General features: G+C 41.5%; 1 protein-coding gene across 2 annotated transcripts in view; it reads left to right on the top strand.

Moving 5' to 3' along the window:
- cax1 (cation/H+ exchanger protein 1) overlaps positions 1 to 18,702 on the top strand; it is a 41,407-nt gene that overhangs the window by 13,704 nt on the left and 9,001 nt on the right. For both annotated transcript variants that reach the window (XM_052033719.1, XM_052033720.1), the window contains 8 exons: positions 220 to 325; positions 1,250 to 1,366; positions 3,788 to 3,849; positions 9,430 to 9,579; positions 10,628 to 10,813; positions 13,896 to 13,998; positions 14,830 to 14,971; positions 17,718 to 17,901. In XM_052033719.1, the coding sequence (XP_051889679.1) occupies positions 220 to 325; positions 1,250 to 1,366; positions 3,788 to 3,849; positions 9,430 to 9,579; positions 10,628 to 10,813; positions 13,896 to 13,998; positions 14,830 to 14,971; positions 17,718 to 17,901 (1,050 nt within the window). The remainder of the gene's footprint in view (positions 1 to 219; positions 326 to 1,249; positions 1,367 to 3,787; positions 3,850 to 9,429; positions 9,580 to 10,627; positions 10,814 to 13,895; positions 13,999 to 14,829; positions 14,972 to 17,717; positions 17,902 to 18,702) is intronic.

Here is an 18,702-nt window from a genome sequence, read left to right as displayed (position 1 = left end):
TTTTTAAAAGCATACACATCATGGGGAGGTGGGACATTAACGGTTAAGGGCTAGAGGTTGCACCAGAACACCAGACCACATCCAGGTATGAAGAACTACACCTGACTAAGGGTTAGTCTTTGTCCAATTGCTCTGCCGGTATGGAGGAAAGGGTTTATGAAATGAGCAGTGGTTGGTACACCTGATCTTTATTGCAATCTGCATTTGTAACTTTTGCAGTTCGGGTTTAAGAAATGGAAAAGTCATGTGACAGAGAGACCCTGGGAAGATCGTTCTGCAATAGTGAAAGAACTGTATTCGGATCTCAATGTCATCAAACATCCAGGTAACGTTGCAAGAAGTATTTTGATGTTTTCTCCCTGTGCAGTTGATGAGGTATTAAGTGGAAATTGGATAGTCCTGTTTTGGAATATTTTCCATATTCTAACATGCTAATCTGTGTTGTAAACGGGGTATTAAAAAGGTTTTATTTTTCAAATACAAATTTGCTAAAGTTCAAATGCACGTGACAATAAGTTGCCCTTTAATCAGGGTGAGTAGATTGATTCCATATTCTTTAGGGTTCAAATATACAAAAAAAAGTTCTGAGGACTTGGAGAGATTAAGGCTGTTTTCCCTGGCTGGTGAATTTAGAACTTGGGATCGTAATTTTGGATGGGGTCAGTCATTGGGACTGGGATAAAAGCTAATAATTTCATCTGATGAAAGAGAGTGAAAGAACAGTGACCAGGTAAAAGGAGGAATGAATGTGTATCAGTAACACTCAAGCATGCCAAGATTGTTTTTGCATGTAACCCAGCTCACATCACATGAAATGGAATAGACCAGTCTGTGACTGCTGATTGTCTTTTGGGACGTGTTGATTATGTTAACAACCAAAAAATTATTATACTTGCTGCTATGCATTTTCACCATTTGTGATTTCATTTTAAACTCTTAACTACTTCAGTGGTTGAGTTTAGGAAATTAAATCTTTCAAACTTCTGACTTGATATACCCAGATGCTCATTTTATCCACCAAGTTCTAATTCCACCTTCTATAAGAAGACCTGCTAGCACCTGATGTGACGATCCATATGACCGTGCTTTTGGTGCTGATTTGTTACGTATCATAGGAGACGTAAAAATGCATCCTGTTTAGTTCTGCAAGTTGCATCAACATTCCTTCCCTAAGATGGAATGCACCCAAAAAATTTAGGGCTCCGTGATATCCTATGACTATAATGTAATTTATTCATTTGTCTTTCAGGATCTCTGGTTACCTGTGACAATGTGTTATATGTGCTGCTGTTTGGTTGGTGGATTGCCCTGCTGTACCTTCTAGTTGCTCTAATTATGTTTGTTACCATTGCGGGAATTCCTTATGGTAGGTACAGGGGCATGTTGAACATTTAATGTGAACTAATTAATTGCAGCGGCAGTACTAACATGGTCGTTAGGGAGGGGTGGTGCTGGTTATGGTCTAATATTTGTTTTTTTGATTTAAAACATCAGATGGCAATTTGTCTTGGTTTAATATAAATAATTTGGAAGTGGGAGCATGGACATTTCGAGTTCTATTAAACTCTGAGTTTGAAATCCTGTAGAAAAGAACTTTGAATCTATTTCCTTGCAATGGCTTATGAACAATAATTTTTAGCTGTGTGCTAACCGCTTGTAATTCCTGCACTTTTAGTATTGCTAGACCATATCAATAGGAACTTTGGTGAGCGTAGGGCTTCATTATGGCAAGCAGTGGATGTTACATCCTAAATCCAATTAAATTAAGACAAACAGAATTTGCTGCACCAAGTTGTGGGTGAACCTTCCAATGTCTGCACTATTTAGAGTGACCCTAGTTGAAGAGCTGATCTGTTAAGTGCTTGAAGTATTTTAAAGATGCTTTACCACTAATCTAACAGTTGAAAATAACATCTTGCCGTAGTTTTTGCTGGGCCTTTAGGAGAAGGTGTTTGATAAATCTAAATAATGCTCCTGGATTTTCAATTCTGATTTTGTACTTCTTGTTATCTAGAGAGTTTGCAAAGCTTTTCTGGCTTTATAGATTCATAGTTACATTGTTACAGGCTCTTCAGCCCAATTCATCCATGCTGACCAAACTGCCAATTAACACTAATCCTATTTGCCTGCATCTGGCCCCTACCCCTCTAAGGCTTTCCTCTCCACGTATCTATCCAAATGTGTTTTAAACAATTGTATCTGCCTCTGCTGCCGTCTCTGGTAACTCATTCCATATACTCACCACCCTCTGTGGGAAAAATTTGTCCCTCATTCCCCTTTCAAATCTTTCCACTCTCACTTTAAACTTATTCCCTCTAGTTTTAGATTTCCCTACCCTGGGGAAAAAGACTGTGTGACTACTCTATCAATGCCCCTCAATTGTATAAACCTCTAGCATGTCACTCCTCAGCTTCCTTTGCTTCAGGGAAAAAGTCCCAGCCTATCCAGTCTCCCCTTGCACCTGAAGCCCTCCATCCATGCAACACTGAATTTTTTCTGCACCCTATCTGACTTTTAAGATGGCCCTGTGAAATTTGAGGTAATGATCATCTACCTCGTAGACTCCACGCTATACTGCAAGGAATTAGTTTGCCTTGAAGCAGTCACCTGTGGCCCTTGGTTTATATATTTAAAAAAAACCTTCCAGACCTTTCTTGAGTTAGCTGGTAAGTTGTACCTCTTTGAGACAAAGAGTTGTAAGTTGCACCTCTTTGGGAAGCAGCACCTCTGTTCAACAGATGAACAATACAAATCTATGATTCATTTATTTATGGGGAATGTTGTCATGCTTTCCATGTCAGATGTAACAAGGTGTTGGTGCCATCTCACCCATTATGTCCAGACTTGGAATAGTATGTTGTCTTATTTTATTTCTCAGTCAGTTTTGAAAACATAACAACCCTCTCCCCTGCATGATTTAAGACAAGGGTAAGGCAGTGGATGAAAAGCTTCTAGATTTCCCAAGCTTAGATTTAATTCCCAATCTACTTGGAGTTGAGTTTTGAAAGTGGTCAATTCTGAGGGAATAGTACAACGCAGTGCCTTCAGAATTAAACCCCATTTTTTTGTTCTAGCTATTGTTCAAATTTGGTTTAAATAACTAAATGCAGCAAGAAGACTGTTGTTCCTTTTTGTTTAAAAACCCCTGTGGACTGCTGTTCCTCTTTTATAGTCTCTGGTTCTGTTCCTAATTATAGTATGCAAGTCTTAATTGTCTCTGTTCTCTGAAAATGGACTTCCCCTTTCTTGATCTTGGGTTTGTGTAACATTACATATGACTTCTACCCCATTGTAGACGTAAGATGGTTGGCGTCATTAAATTTAGTGAAGCACATGGCCTCTAGCCTCTTGGCTAATTTGACAGGATTTCCTGTTGTACTCTTCTACTATTATTACAGTTATTTATTTGATTAAAAGGCAGATTTGCATTAAGACTACATCCTCCGAAGTGCAAGCCTACAGTTTCTGTGCCATATGCACCTGCCTCCTCCACCCCTGGTCGCTTTGAATGCCCAGCATCTTTGTCTTTAATTCTAGAAGTATTATCTGCAATTACCACCTGAAAATCTGTCCCGTATGTGCAGGATTTATACTGGTTAAGGACTAGTTTAAAACTGTTGGTATCCTTGTCGTTTTGGAGCCAAGTGGTATCTGTCTACACCTTTGCTGTCTCCCTGCCCCCAAGCCCCCAGATGCGTGGGTGCTTTGCTTTTATTTAACCATTGGTGCCTTGGTGGCGAGAAAGGCACCAATTTAGGAAAATAATGCAGTTCTCTTTATTTCCCAGGGAAATTGTGCTGCAGTCTTGCTGGATATTATTTTTGGCCATTTGGGAAAGTAATTCAAAAGGTAAGTGCAATGACTGGAGGGCTCGTCTACGGAGGCCATATGGGTGGAGCTGAGGAACAGGAAAGGTGTGGCCACACTAATAGGGTTGTATTGCAAACCACCCAATAGTCAGAGAGAATTGGAGGAACAAATCTGTAGTGAGATAGCAGACTGATGTAAGAAACAAAGTTGTAATAGTAGGGGATTTTAACTTTCCACGTATTGACTGGGACTCCCACACTGTGAAAGGCTGGATGGCTTGGAATTTGTCAAATGTGTTCAGGAAAGTTTTCTAAATCAATATATAGAGGTACCAACGAGAGAGAATGCAATACTTGATCTCCTATTAGGGAACCAGGCAGGTCAGTTATGTGTAGGTGAGCATTTTGGGTTCAGTGACCATAATGTCATTAGTTTCAAGTTAATTATGGGACAGGTCTGGTCCTCGAGTTGAGGTTTTAAATTGGAGAAAGGCCAATTTTGTGGAAAAGGGAAAGGATCTAGGAAGAGTGGATTGGGATAAATTGTTTTCTGGCAAGGATGTGCTTAGTAAGTGGAAGGCCTTAAAAGGTGAAATTTTGAGAGTGCAGAGTTTGCATGTTCCTGCCAGGATTAAAGGCAAAGTTAACAAGCATAAGGAACCTTGGTTTTCAAGGGATATTGGCGATCTGGTTAGAAAAAGAGAGGTGTATAGCAGGTATAGGCAACTAGGAACAAATGAGGTACTTGAAGAGTATAGAAAAAGTAAGAAAATACTTAAAAACAAAAAGGAAATCAGGAAGGCAAAAAGAAGACATCAGGTTGCTTCAGCAGATAATGTGAAGGTAAACCCGAAGAGTTTCTACAAGTACATTAAGAGTAAAAGGATGGTAAGGGACAAAACTGGTCCCCTGCCTAGAAGATCAGAGTGGTTGTCTATGTGTGGAGCCTCAGGAGATGGGGGAGATCTTAAACAGTTTTTTTGCATCAGTATTTACTCAGGAAACTGGCATAGTGGATATTGGAAGGAAGGGAAACAAGCTATAGTATCATGGAACATATAGAGATTAAAGAGGAGGAGGTGCTTGCTGCCTTACAGCGAATAAAGGTAGATAAATCCCCCGGGCCTGATAAGATATTTCCTCGGACATTGAGAGAGACTAGTGTAGAAATTGCAGGCGTCCTGGCAGATATATTTAAAATGTCCTTAGCCACTGGTGCAGTGCCAGAGGACTGGAGGGTAGCTCATGTTGTTCTGTTGTTTAAAAAAGGATCTAAAAGTAAACCAGGTAATTACAGGCCAGTGAGTCTGACATCAGTAGTGGATAAATTATTGGAAGGGGTTCTGAGAGATTGGATATACAAGTATTTGGACAGCCAAGGGCTGATTAAGGATAGTCAGCATGGCTTTGTGCGTGGTAGATCGTGTTTAATGAATCTTGTAGAGTTTTTCGAGGAGGTTACCAAGAAAGTAGATGAAGGAAAGGCTGTGGATGTTGTCTACGTGGACTTTAGTAAGGCCTTTGACAAGGTCCCATATGGGAGGTTAGTTCAGAAGGTTCAGACACGAGGTATCCATGGAAAGGTTTTAAACTAGATTTGAAATTGGCTGTGTGGGAGAAGACAGAGTGGTAGTGGATGATTGTTTCTCAGACTGGAAGCCTGTGACTAGTGGTGTGCCTCAGGGATCTGTGCTGGGGCCGTTGTTGTTTGTTGTCTATATCAATGATCTAGATGATGATGTGGTAAATTTGGATCATCACGTTTGCTGATGATACTAAGATTGGAGGCGTAGTGGACAGCAAGGAAGGCTTTCAAAGCTTGCAGAGGGATCTGAACCAACTGGAAGAATGGGTCAGAAAATGGCAGATGGAATTTAATGCAGACAAGTGTGAGAAGTTGCATTTTGGAAGGACAAATCAAGGTAGGACATGCACAGTAAATGGTAGGGCACTGAGGAGTGCGGAGGAACAAAGGGATCTGGGAGTTCAGATACATAATTCCCTGAAAGTGGCGTCGCAGGTAGACAGGGTTGTAAAGAAGGTTTTTGGCATCTTGGCATTCTTAAATCAAAGTATTGAGTATAGGAGTTGGGATGTTATGGTGAGGTTGTATGAGACATTGGTGAGGCCAAATTTGGAGTATTATATGCAGTTCTGGTCACCTAATGATAGGAAGGACATTTGTAAGATTGAAAGAGTGCGGAGGAGATTTACTAGAATTTTGTTGGGTCTTCAGGAGTTGAGTTACAGGGAAAGATTGAACAGGTTAGGACTTTATTCCTTGGAGCGTAGAAGAATGAGGGGAGATTTGATAGAGGTTTACAAAATTATGAGGGGTATAGACAGAGTTAATGCGAGTAGGCTCTTTCCACCTAGATTAGGAGAGATAAGTACGAGAGGACATGGCTTTAGGGTGAAAGGGGAAAAGTTTAGGGGGAACTTCTTCACTCAGTGGTGGGAGTATGGAATGGGCTGCCATCTGATGTAGTAAATGCGGGCTCAGTCTTGAGTTTTAAGAATAAATTGGATAGTTATATGGACGGGAGAGGTCTGGAGGGTAATGGACTGGGTGCAGGTAAATGGGACTAGCAGAATACTGTTTGAGCACAGACTAGAAGGGCCAAATGGCCTGTTTTCTGTGCTGTAGTGTTCTATGGACTACTGGCAAGCTGCTTGACTTGTTTTCAAGTCTTATAATCCATCAGACCTCAATGCTTAAAGGTCTAATATGAACCAGAGTGAAGTGAGTTTATCCTTGGTTAAAACAATGTACAAGCCATCTGGTTAGACTGCAGTGTGCAGTTGTATTGAGTGCACTGAGTATTGTGTACAATTCTGGTTGCCACGCTACAGGAAGGATGTGGTAGCAATAGAGAGAGTGCAGAAGAGATTCACCAGGATGTTGCCTGGAATTGGGGCTATTGTTAAAGGAGAGATTGGATAGTCTGGGTTTATTCTCAATGGAGCATAGGGGGCTGAGGGTGACCTTGTTAGAGGTTTATAAGATTGAGGGGCATAGATAGGATAGAGGGTAAAGTTTTTTTTTCACCCAGGATATGGGGATCTGGAGGGCACAGGTTTTGGGGTGAGAAGGGAGAAACTTAAAGAAGATCTGAAGGGCCAGTTTTTCCATGGAGGGTGGTACTTATCTGGAGTGAGCTGCCACAAGAGGTGGTGGAGGCAGGTACAATTACAGCATTTAAAAGACATTTGAACAGGTACTTGGGTAGGAAGGATATGGGGCTAATGTGGGCAAATGGGGTTGGCATCGACAGGCATCACGGTTGACATGGGCAGGGTGGGTTGACAAGGCCCATTTCTGTCCTGTACAGTTCTATGATTCTTAACACATGCTGGTTGGATATTCAACTTGGAGATGTGTCACTTTATCCACCTTTACATCAGTAAATCGGCTCTCTGTGGTAGGTGCAGAATGTGGTAACTAGCCAGCTGCTCCTTTACTGATTTTTATGCTTGTGTTATCGATGTGGATTTTGCCCTTCGGCCTAAGGGCTGGGAGCTTTAGGTGGAAGCCACAATTGCCTGTTCCCTCACTAGTGCTCCAGCCACTTTTTTAGGTGCATACCTGCCCCTTCCCAGTTGAATGTTTGATTCTAGTTGTGTGTCTCTCTTTCTCTATGACAAGATGCATGGCTATCTTGAGTAACCTCCTGCACTCTGAATCATTAGATATTGTTCCAGATCTTCTGGCTTTGGGTGGTGAATGAGCAAGGATGATAGAGTTTGTTCACATACAACTTGGTATCTCCCGAAATTTGATGGTTACTAATCAGTTATTGTTAGCCTAGTACATTTAAATATTTGAAATGCAAGTGATATTGAACCACAATATCTTGATGTTGCATTTTAAAATACTCTCAGCATTAACTGAATGCATTGAGTGTGAATGCAGCAATTTCTCTAGTCTTCCTTTAAGAGTTCCATGAACTACTCAGTTAACTATAACAGTATATGGGATTAACAGAAAATTCCAGTAGAATTTTAAATTGTGATGTGTTTGCATGGCCTTAGAAGATGCAGTATTTGTGGTTCAATTGTAATTAATTGTACCAAGGAATTTGGTAGATCATAATATAATCCAAGTATAGGAGCTGAGCCCAACATGGGTAAATTATCTTCGTCGTAATTCGTAAACTACATGCAGAAGCTCTTGCCGCTAATGATATTTAGTAAATATAACTAGACTGCTGTGCATGAGACTCTCCTTGTATTAAATAATCCATCCTTCAACCCATTTGTTGAACTTTAGAGATGATCTTCAAAACCAAATGAAACTGGAATTTGCAGGAACAAAGGACACATTTGACAAATTGAGTAAATTAACAAAACTAGTTTCTCAATAACAATCCTTTCCCCTTCCTGATCCTGACTTGCATTCCCCTTTTAAAGCATGAAATGTGTGCTTTTAAAATTGCACTTTTGATTTTGCAATAAATGTCATGAAATCAGCATGTTGAGGGAATGGGCATTTTGCAGTCATTTTGATGAAGCTGATCAAATTGCCAAGTACAAGTCTACAAGCATTGTTAATTTCATTGCACTTGCCAGGTAGTTCTGCCACCTGAGCGATTGTTGCTCACAATGGAGCTAAATGAAGAATTGTGTGCATGCTGAGAAGGCAACTCTGTTCCCCACATGAAAATACAAAGGAAGGCACCAAATCTGGGCACTGCAAGACCACTCCCTTCACTTTTAAATAATGAAACCCTAATATCATGTTCCCTTGTAGATGGGAAGGATACTTTTCAAAGGAGTAGATTTAATAGTTTTAAAAAATGCTGCAATGGATCTGAAATGAATGCGATTGTTGAAAGACCCTGAAAACCTACCTCTTTGACAGAGCTTTCTGTCCTTTCACTAGGTCCTAAGTTGCATAAAGGTAAAGTGCCTTCTGACATTTTGCCATTTTAAGTTGGTGCTGTTTAAGTGCATGATGCTTTAACTGTATTTGTTGGAAGATAAGTCATACCCTGTTTCAAAACACTCTAGCACTTTGAGCAAAATTCTAGTTGTTTCCATAGGGCTAATGCATTTGAAAAGTTGAGTTTATTGTCATATGCACAAGTACATGTATGCACAGGTGCAATGAAAAACTTGCAGCAGCATCACAGGCTCACAGCATCATGTAAGCAGCATTCACAAGAAAAACATAAATTAAACATAAATTATACCCAATTTTTACAAGAAAGAACACAAGTAGAACTGGAAAAAAAGCACAGTCCATTTTAGTGCAAAGTGATCAAAGTGGTCATAGTGCTGTAGTAATTAGGGTTGTGCATGTTGGTTCAAGATATGAATGGTTGAAGGGAAGTAGCTCTACTTGAACCTGGTGGTGTGGGACTTCAGGCTTCTGTACCTCCTGTCTGGTGGTAGCTGTGAGAAGATTGCATAACCTGGATGGTGGGGATCTTTGATGATGGATGTTGCTGCCTTGGGGCAGCGCCTCCTGTAGATGCTACTGATGGTCAGGAGGGATATGCCTGTGACGTATTGGGCTGAGTCCACTAATCTCTGCAGCAGCTTGTGTTCCTGTGCATTTGAATATAATTGAAGTGTTTTCAAAATGGTTTCTGAACAGCTTTTGTTTCCTTTTTCAAAGCCATTCATGAATCGGAGGAAAAGCAGCGTGCGGTTTTATGGTGAGAGCGCTCCTGAGACGACTGCGGTGGAGACAACAGCACTGCTCGGTGCCACGGACAGGGTTGACCGTGCTCCTTCAGAGACTCCAACTGTGGGAATGAAATACTGGGTAGATTGCTTGTTCAAAGACTGCTTTCCTTATTCTTGTAAACATCTTTAATATGAACAGTAACTTGCTCCCTGGATAAGGATGAAGGTTCAAAAGGTTAAATGGGAAATGTAGAAATTAAATGTAATGTGTGTAACTTCATGTGAACTTGTTTTTGGTCTGTTTGAACATCTATACAGACTTATGAGGGTTTTGATTGGAGAGTAGAATGTCCAACATAAGAGTTGAGTTGGGCTGCTGGGAAAGGGCACTGTCATGGGACTTTATCAAGTGGTGCATTTCTCTGACATGGAAGGAATGTTCCCTTGGAAACATTTCAACCTGATTTATTGCAGTGACGGATGATGAGAGCAGTTGAATGGTGGTCAATTACACAATATCGTTTGGTGAAATGCTCCATATTATAAAAGCTGAGAATGTATTCTCCAGCTAACTAATTGTCGATACTGAAAGAACTGAGCAGTTCTCAATTTCCTTCTAGCCATGGGGTAAACTGGTTGCTGCTTCCTTAGTCTCTTAATGAGTATTTTGCTTGGTGGGGGTTCCTTGTTTGGCACTAGTTTTATTAGTGTGACGCTTTGCTCCTCTGGTACCTTTTTGGCACACTGAGAGCAATCTAATTCAGCTGCTACCACAGAGTAAGATGATTATTCAAATCTCTGCATTTGTTTGCCACTTTCTTTTCAAGACTGATCATTTGTTCTGTGGCATCTTAAGGTTCACAGAGGAAATGGTGAATTGTTTTAATGGTGGGCTGTGAAGATTTTCCTGTGGCACATGTAGATATTTTGGCCTCGTGCTTTTCAAACCTTAGCCCAGTTATGCAGTGAATGATCCTACTTTGTGGTTTAGTGAGGATGTGAGATTTGGCCAGCACCATAACTGTTTACATCCCCTTAGTTTCAGAATGTGTGCACAACTGTTAGTGTGGTATGCCATGTTATAACTTCCCTCTCTTTTTAATGCAAGAACATGCAGTTTTATAGATAGTTAAGATGGAATTAGGTTAACTCAACAAATTAACTTTTTTGTCTTTATTAATTTCCAGCTCTCTCCTAGCACCTATGTGTGGCTTCTCCTGGGGTATCCACTTCTTGCACTTGCCCATGGTCTGGCTTCCTTCATTGCTTGGATTCTGGTTGTCACCATTCCAATAGCCAAGCTAAATGGCAGAGCCATCACTGACATCCTGCTAATCCCTCCTGAGCAGCTTCAGATCAGACCATCCAAGAGGGTAAGGATCTTGTTTCGCTGGCAGTACACAGTGCCTCCTATTTTGCTGTCATTAGGAACATTACAAATCAACAACTAGAACTTGAGGCAACTGAAGGGGCTTTAAGGAGCATCATAAATTCATCCTAATGTGGGAAAGTTTTGTACAAAAAAATCTGCATGGGCTGGAAATCTGAAATTACATGTTGGAAATACCCAGCCAGGCCAGGCAACATCTGTGGAGAAAGAACCAGTTCAAGTCCATGACCTTTCCTCAGAAGTAGGAAATGAGTATGTTTCAAGTTGTGGAGAAATCAAAAGGGGAATGTGGTGGATGGAGGCTGTGTGCACAAATGGTGGCTAAGGTTTTATAATTGTAGATCTGGTTGAAGCAAATGTGAAAAGCAGTTGAATAAGGCTGTGGTGGGGGAGAGCACTGGAACTGAGATGCAGTGTATGGTGGGAAGGCAACTGATAATAGGGCAGGTGCTCTGTCTATTGCGGTTTTGGGGAAGATGGAGATGGAAGAGTGAACCAAGATGTGGAGGGGCCAGTCCCTTTTGGAATGCTGAAAGGGGAGATGAGAAAGTTGTCTAATCATGGCATTTCTTTGAAGATAAAATCTGAACACTGAGGTGGGCATATCAGAGCTCAACGTGGGTCATAACTATGCCGATCTGTGGAATCGTCCTTGCTTCAGTCTTTCTTGGGGTGCCCTTTCCCGGTACATTGGCACGGTAGCGTAGCGGTTAGCGCGATGCTATTACAGCGCCAGCAATCGGGGTTCGATTCCCGTTGCTGTCTGTAAGGAGTTTGTACGTTCTCCCATGTCTGCGTGGGTTTCTTCCGGGTGCTCCGGTTTCCTCCCACATTGCAAAGACGTACGGGTAGGTTAATTTGGGTTTAAAATGGGCGGTGCAGACTCATTGGGCCGGAAGGGCCTGTTACCACATTGTAAATAAAATTTACAAAAAAAAAAAAATTTTTAAAATTGGTGACTCTTTGGGTATTGCTTATTGTTTTCATACAGAATGTGTGCATTTCATCACCTTTCGCTGGCGGTTTCTACCCTGCTCTTGCTTTAATTGCTATAATTCTTTGTTTTGGTGACGTCTCTATCACCACCTTGGTTACCGACCAACATCCATGAGAAGCCCATAGACTCCACAGTTGTTTTGACTGTGACTCTCATCCTGCTTCCAGTATGGATTCCCTTCCATTCTCTGGTTCCATTATATCTGTTCTGATGACATTTCCCTCATCGGTGCTCCTGTGATGTCTGCCGTTTTCCTTAACCATGGCTACTGCACCTCTGCCCTCATCTCCTCTTGCCCACAGCAAGGATAGAGTTTCCCTTGTCCTCTCCTTCATCCTTTCCACTATCCAAGTAAAGCAGTAAACTTCTGAAATTTCTAATTTAGTGTGCTTCATTTGGTGCTCCTGATTTAGTCTTTTCTACAGCAAAAGAAGATTGGGTGATTCCTTTGAGTTAGCAAGGTTGACCTTGAGCTTCTAGTTGCCTGTCAGTTTTGATTCTCCATCACACTCCCACTACGACCTCAGTCTTTGGCACCTTGCACTGTTCCACTGAATCCAACAGCATCTTGTGTTCTATTAGGCACTGTGTCTCAGTTACAGAATCTTAGTTATTGGTCCCTGTTTCTCTCTGCATATGCTACCTTATCTGCTCAGTATTCCCAGCATTTTCTGTTGTTATATCTTAATGGAGAATGTTGGGTGTTTTCCAGTGTCCTTGTGCTAGTATTCAGTGCTGAGTTAACCCAAAGCTGCTTCCGTATTTGGGTGACTGATTTGGCAGTGGATGTGGTGTTTCTTGGTGTGTAGCCCTGCTGCTTTACACTAAGGCAAACTAAACCATTCCTTTTAATGTCAGCAGGTCTGCACATAATTGTAAATGTGCCATCCAGTATTATCAGAATATCATTACCCATCTGTTGCTGAATTTATACCATAGTTGTTCCGTGATGCGCTCCACTATAGTGCTCTTATTGGCCAGTGTTTCTGGTTGGCTATTTGGCCTGATAAGGAGCAGGATAACAAACAGAAACTTGTTAGATTTGTGCTTTATTTTGAAAGTTTGACTTTAATTTTATTAAAATTAACTTGGTTAACTTAACTAATTTGTCTCACTGGAGCTTTATTGAAGTTATTGGAGATTTCCAATGGCTCAGCACCAATTTAGATCCAAGCAAATTACTTTTTGCTATCTAATGGACCATCAATTTGCTTCATTAAAAGTTGTTTATTTCTGTGACAGAACTAATGTCTTTCATTTGTATAGTGTCTTTAATGTAGCAAAATGCTTTTTTAAATATTTTGACAGCTAGCCATATGAGATATTTAGATAAGTTAGCAGTGGAAGATTTTGAGGAGAATGTGCAGCTAGGGATTTCAGATCTTGGAGTCCAGGCTGCTACTAGTGGAGTGATGCCGGATTAAAGTATAGATTTGTAGCACTGGGGAGATTGGAGAAGGGGAGAGAAGTTCTTTGACAGTTTGGAAATTGATTTTAAAATGAAGGCCGGAACACTAGTAAAGCCTGCGGACGGTTGGAACAACTGGTTCTGGTCTCTGGCATCATCATAAAGCCCTGGCTTTTGTTCTGACCAGTCCGGGATCTCATTAGCTACAATTTGATCCAAAAGCAAGTCACAGCAATCAGTGCAATGAAGGAGGCTCCTGTGGTCCCTATTGATAAGAGCAATCAAGCTGGTAGAACTTCCTTGCCCTCTCCCTGTAGTCCTGTCAATTCTTTCCTTCCAGATACTTCTCTAGCTCCCTGTTCAATGCTGCAATTGAATCTGCCACCACTGCAAGTTCCGGCAGTGCATCGTACACCCTAACCATTTGCTATGTTTTGATGGGGGTGGGGGGATTTTTTTGGTTCTTTTGCCAATCATAATCCTTCCATGTCCCCTAGTTCTTGATCCCTCTGCTAGTGGGAGAAGATCCTCTATTGTCTATATCCCTCATGATTTTACAACACACAAGAGGTTCAGCCCAGTATGATTCATAAAACGTAGATCCTTGGGTTGAAAGATCTCGGTGAACTGATTTTACTTTGCTTCACTCCCTGCCACCAGACTGACGTTCCGTTGGATGGAGAAGTGGTCCTTTGTTGTTACCGTGCTATGAATTTCTACTATTACAAGTACACTGTGTTTGGCATTAACGTGTTTGCTGTGAGTATCCTTTGATACTTCAACTAGTTAAGGAATAAGGCTGGAGAAAGGTACAATTGCTAATTACTTAAAGTAGAATTGAATGATTTTTGCATTGTATGCTAACCCTGCACTTTCAGTGTCCCCAACTATCCCATTGCATTGCTTAGTGTTGGCCTGTAAACTGGTCGGCACTGTTGCTCTGTTCAATGAAATTCATTGACCACCACCCTGGGGTGGTAATTGTCAAACTTGTTTCATCTATGCACACTACTAATTTTTTTAAGTGGGAAAGTATCATGTGCACAAGAGAAGTAAATGTTCTTCATTTGTATCTTTACCAAGATGAACATTCAATCGCCACACTAGTAAACATAGTCAAAAGAAAGTACTTTGTTGCTGTAATTTTACAAAGCTCACATGGTGAGTATTGAGAGTGCCTCTTGCCCTTCTGTTGCCCAGGAATGCAGCTTGTCACGTGGCTAGTTATTGGGTAGCACTGCTTTGGCAGAATTTTAAAATTGTTCTTCAGTCAGAAGCAAATTTAAATCTCCCTCCGCTCCATCACAATGTGGAGTCTTGAATTTGAGAATGGTTTTTATCCTTCATTCTATAGTTAATGATGCAGTAATCGGGTTGGGCCAGTCCAAGCATGCTACGTGGTAGAGCCTTGCAGCTTGGACTATTTGTATACTCTAAACCTTGCAGTTTGGACTATACAAAGCAAGGAAAAGGTGCAACCAGTTTTCACTTAACTCCTGAGTCTCTTCTGGGGCATGTACTGTGGTTAGTGACTGTTGTCTACTGGTGACTGTTGCTTTTTCATTGCAAGTTGTTTCTTTAACTGGATCTTCAGATCTGCTTCCTCTAGTAGTAGTTGCTCTGGTCTTGGGGTATGCTGACACAGAGAATCACTATGCCAGTTCACCTGTAAAATTTGCACTATCCATCTTGGCAATAATTCCTCTGTCCTACTATATCGGGATGGCAATCGCGAGGTAAGCAGAACCTTGTTTTACTTTTGTCTTTTGTAGCAAAGTAGCGGGCCATGTGAGCAAACTGGTTCATGCTGGTGTTTCTTAAACTCCTCCATTACCCCTCTGCACTCAATTTCCCCCACTTCCACCCCCACTCCTCCCCCATCCTACTTCATCCTTGGCATTCCCTCTTTGTTTGTGTATTCTTCTCCAAAAGTGATGGGGTAACTTTCCTTTTTTAATGGGAAAAGTATGTTATGCAATTTGGAACGTACTGTACCCTTGGTTGCATGTGGGATTGAGACAGAAGCTGGAAATGACCCAGTCTATCTTCAGCCTGTGTTCAATGAAAAAACAGAGCTCTACCTACTCTTTCTGCCCAGCTAATAAAGCCTGATGTTTGAAAGAGTGCAGTCAGGTGATCGGCTCTTGAATTATTTTCCTGTTACTGTATCTGGTGATCTGGGAGATCTCTGGCAGAAACAGGAATAGTTGGTAAAATCTACGATGGTATGGAGGCTCCAGTGCACAGGATCAAAAGAGGCTGCACAGGGTTGTAGACTCGGCCAGCTCCATCACGGGTACAACCCTACCCACCATCGAGGACATCATATGTCAGTGATAATAATTCTGAACACTTGTTCTCACTTGCAAAATATTTTTTCTAAAAGTCTTCACTTTACACCTGCCACCCCCAATTGAGGAACAGAAAGGAACATTCCTTGGCTGTCAGCAACGAGAGGGTGCATTGGAAGCAAACTTGAAGAATGGTTTGATCACTTTTTGAACATAATGGAAACTCTGCAGTGTATCACTTTGAAGTCAGGAACAGTACCGTACAGCAGGCAATGTGTTCTCACTTCTGGTGTACTTACCATAGTCTTTATTTCATGTTGCGTCATCTCCCCTTGTGCTGTCAGAGAATGCTCTCAACCACAACTTCCTCTTTTCATAAATTATTTGCTATACAATTTAAGGTGAAACTACCTTTCTGTTCCAAAGGATAAGTAGATCAATTTAGAAATATTCCCAGTGATGTAAGTGGTAGTTTTTTTGTAAAGGTTTGCTGCTTGCAATTGCTTCTTGGAGGGCGGGAGTGGGAAATATCTCAACACCCCCATTTGAATTGGTTTAAAATCATGTGGCTGTGTTTGGTTTGTCATGTGGTACATTGGGTTCTTTCTAATTCATATTCTCATCTGTATGCAAGACTTGCTGTTTTTTTTGTTGTTGGATCAGCATTTGTTGATGGACCACAGGCAGTCCTGGGGCTGTTTTGACTGAAGTATGAAGTTGTGTGATCTTCTATTCCAGTCTTGCTTTGAAGTCCAGCTTACACAAGGGCACTGAGTGTGTGTGTTCTTGTGTATGCAGGATGGCAGGTGGGCTTCCTTCTGCTTGTGCAAGATTACTTTCATATACCTACGTGATCCTTTGTTCCTTGGACCCACGTTGCACTACTGGTTGAATTGTTGTGAAACAGTGGTGGCAATAAGCTATGAGAAGTGTTTGGAGAAAGTCAAAACTAAAGTAAAACTGGTTTGAGAGAGTTTGTAGTATGTATTCTAATAACTTAGAAGAGTGGAAAAGCTAAACACTGATCTTCTAGAATCTACTCTCGGCCATGGAGGAAGAGATGATACCACAGTTGTACTGTTTGGCATCACTGGGCCTTGCTGATACTTTGGGTTTATTGACTTTTGTTTTATTTCCTTTGCCTAATGGGTTTCCCCGGTCATGCACCTAAACTATTCACCTCAAGCACACCTTGCAGTAGTAAGGCCTCAATTCTCACCACTTTCTACTTAGCATTCCTCCAGAGTTTTATTGGATTGATTAGTGACCACCTTAAATGTGGCTCTAGTTTTGAATTCCCTTAAGTGGCAAGGTCTTTTGCAACATTGTCAAACCTTTCCATAATTAGAAGATTATTGGGTCACCCCAATCTTTCTCCCCCTGAATCTCTTTCTCTCCACCACCCCCCCTTTCCCCCCCCCCCCCCCATCAACCTTTTCCTGATGTTTGTAACTTCCCATTGCCCCTTGCATCCTTGCTCATAGTTAGAACTGAGCACAATTGAGTTGCAAACATTCTGCTGGAGGAACTCAGTGGGTTGAGCAGCATCTCAGTTTGGGGGGGGGGGGGTGGGTGGGTGGTGGTATGGGGACACATGGAGTTGGGAGACAGAGCCAGGTGGATGATGGAGACAGATACAGATGCTGCTCAACCCTCAGAGTTCCTCCAGCTGTTTGTTGCTCCAGATCCCAACATCTGCAGTCTCTTGTGCCTTCACAAATGAGTTGGACTGGTTAGACTTGCATTTCCAGCTTTCAAAAATCAACTTGAATTTTAAAATGAAATGCATGTTCCTTGAGCACATACTTCAGTGTGACTGTCTGCTAAAATGTCATAGCTCCTGAAGCCAGTTTATGCTTATTTTTGTATAAACACCTCACTCAGCAACACCTGAATTGTATTATGAAGTGTTATTCCAAAGGAAGTATTGCAGCTTCAGCCTCGAGCAATGTCATTATGTAATGAATGTGGTCTGCTGGCACTTGTAGAATGTTAAACCCATGATTCCTTTGTACCCAGGAGTGCTCATGTACCAGATTTTACTTTATTTTTTCATTTGTGGCAACAACTTGATTTTTAATTGTATTTGGTAACTGTACCTCCTGGCCTATTGAGAATGGTTGAATGAGTTTGGGAAACAGTATTCAAAATTTTCTAACATACAATGATTTAAATCTACTCTTGTCTTCAGCATCTCAGCACAGAGTAACTTTGCAGTAGGTGCAGTGGTGAATGCCACATTTGGTTCAATCACCGAGTTGACCTTCTACATAACTGCTCTGATCAAAGGCAGCCGTAAGGGGAACAAGTGCTATGAGGAGGTGGTGAAAAGTGCTCTGACTGGAACCTTGTTGGGATGTGTCCTCTTTATTCCGGTAAGTTATTCTAGCTGCCTGCTTTTGCCTGGCTCACTAGGAAACTTGAACTCTGCAGTGTTTAATTTCTCTTAGAACAAGAACTGACTCAGTCATTTGCAAACCATCTGACCACTTGATCTCTTTCATGCTTGTAAAATTGGTCCTCCCATGAGTCAGCATTGACTGCAAGAATATTGCTTTGTAGCCAAATCTCCCCTGTCTCCAGGTCCCCTTATCAAGCAATAGGGACAAATTTTCTGATGTAGGATCTTCTGTGGCCGCCTTCAGTTTGAGGGTTCTGTCCTGTTATAGTAAAATTCTGCTAAGCCAGTGCCAAGTCTCGAGTGTGCCAGGTTATCGGATTTTCTGGACTATTGGTTGTTATCTCTATTAATATCTCACTTGTTAAATGTATTACTTCTAAGCACTATGCAATATGATAATAAGTCTTCCAGTGAACCAGTTAAGTTGAAGGGGAGCCTGGCTCCAGTGCCTCTGTGAACTGAATGGAGTACAGGGACCAATGAGCGGAAAGGGAGTGCAGCAAATATTACCTAGTGAGTGTGTACCAAACCATCGGGACTCCTGAATAGTTGAATAGCAGGTTATCAGGGTTTCACTGTACTTTATTTTTATTGCAAGACCGTTCAGTGCATCACATTGCACCTTTGAAGCTGTGCAATATCCACCAGCTTGTGATGTGACTGGAGTTTTTAAACTTGTTTGGATACTGGGATGAACTTTTGGCTGTCTTTAGTTGAACCATGGGACCCTTTGCCTTGGGTCCTGGGTTTAATGTTTGAAAGGAGACATCCTCAG

This window comes from Pristis pectinata, chromosome 19 (genome assembly GCF_009764475.1).
Source record: "Pristis pectinata isolate sPriPec2 chromosome 19, sPriPec2.1.pri, whole genome shotgun sequence".
Lineage (NCBI taxonomy): Eukaryota > Metazoa > Chordata > Chondrichthyes > Rhinopristiformes > Pristidae > Pristis > Pristis pectinata.
Note: the sequence above shows the minus strand (reverse complement) of the source record. Positions and strands in the feature narration are given on the sequence as shown.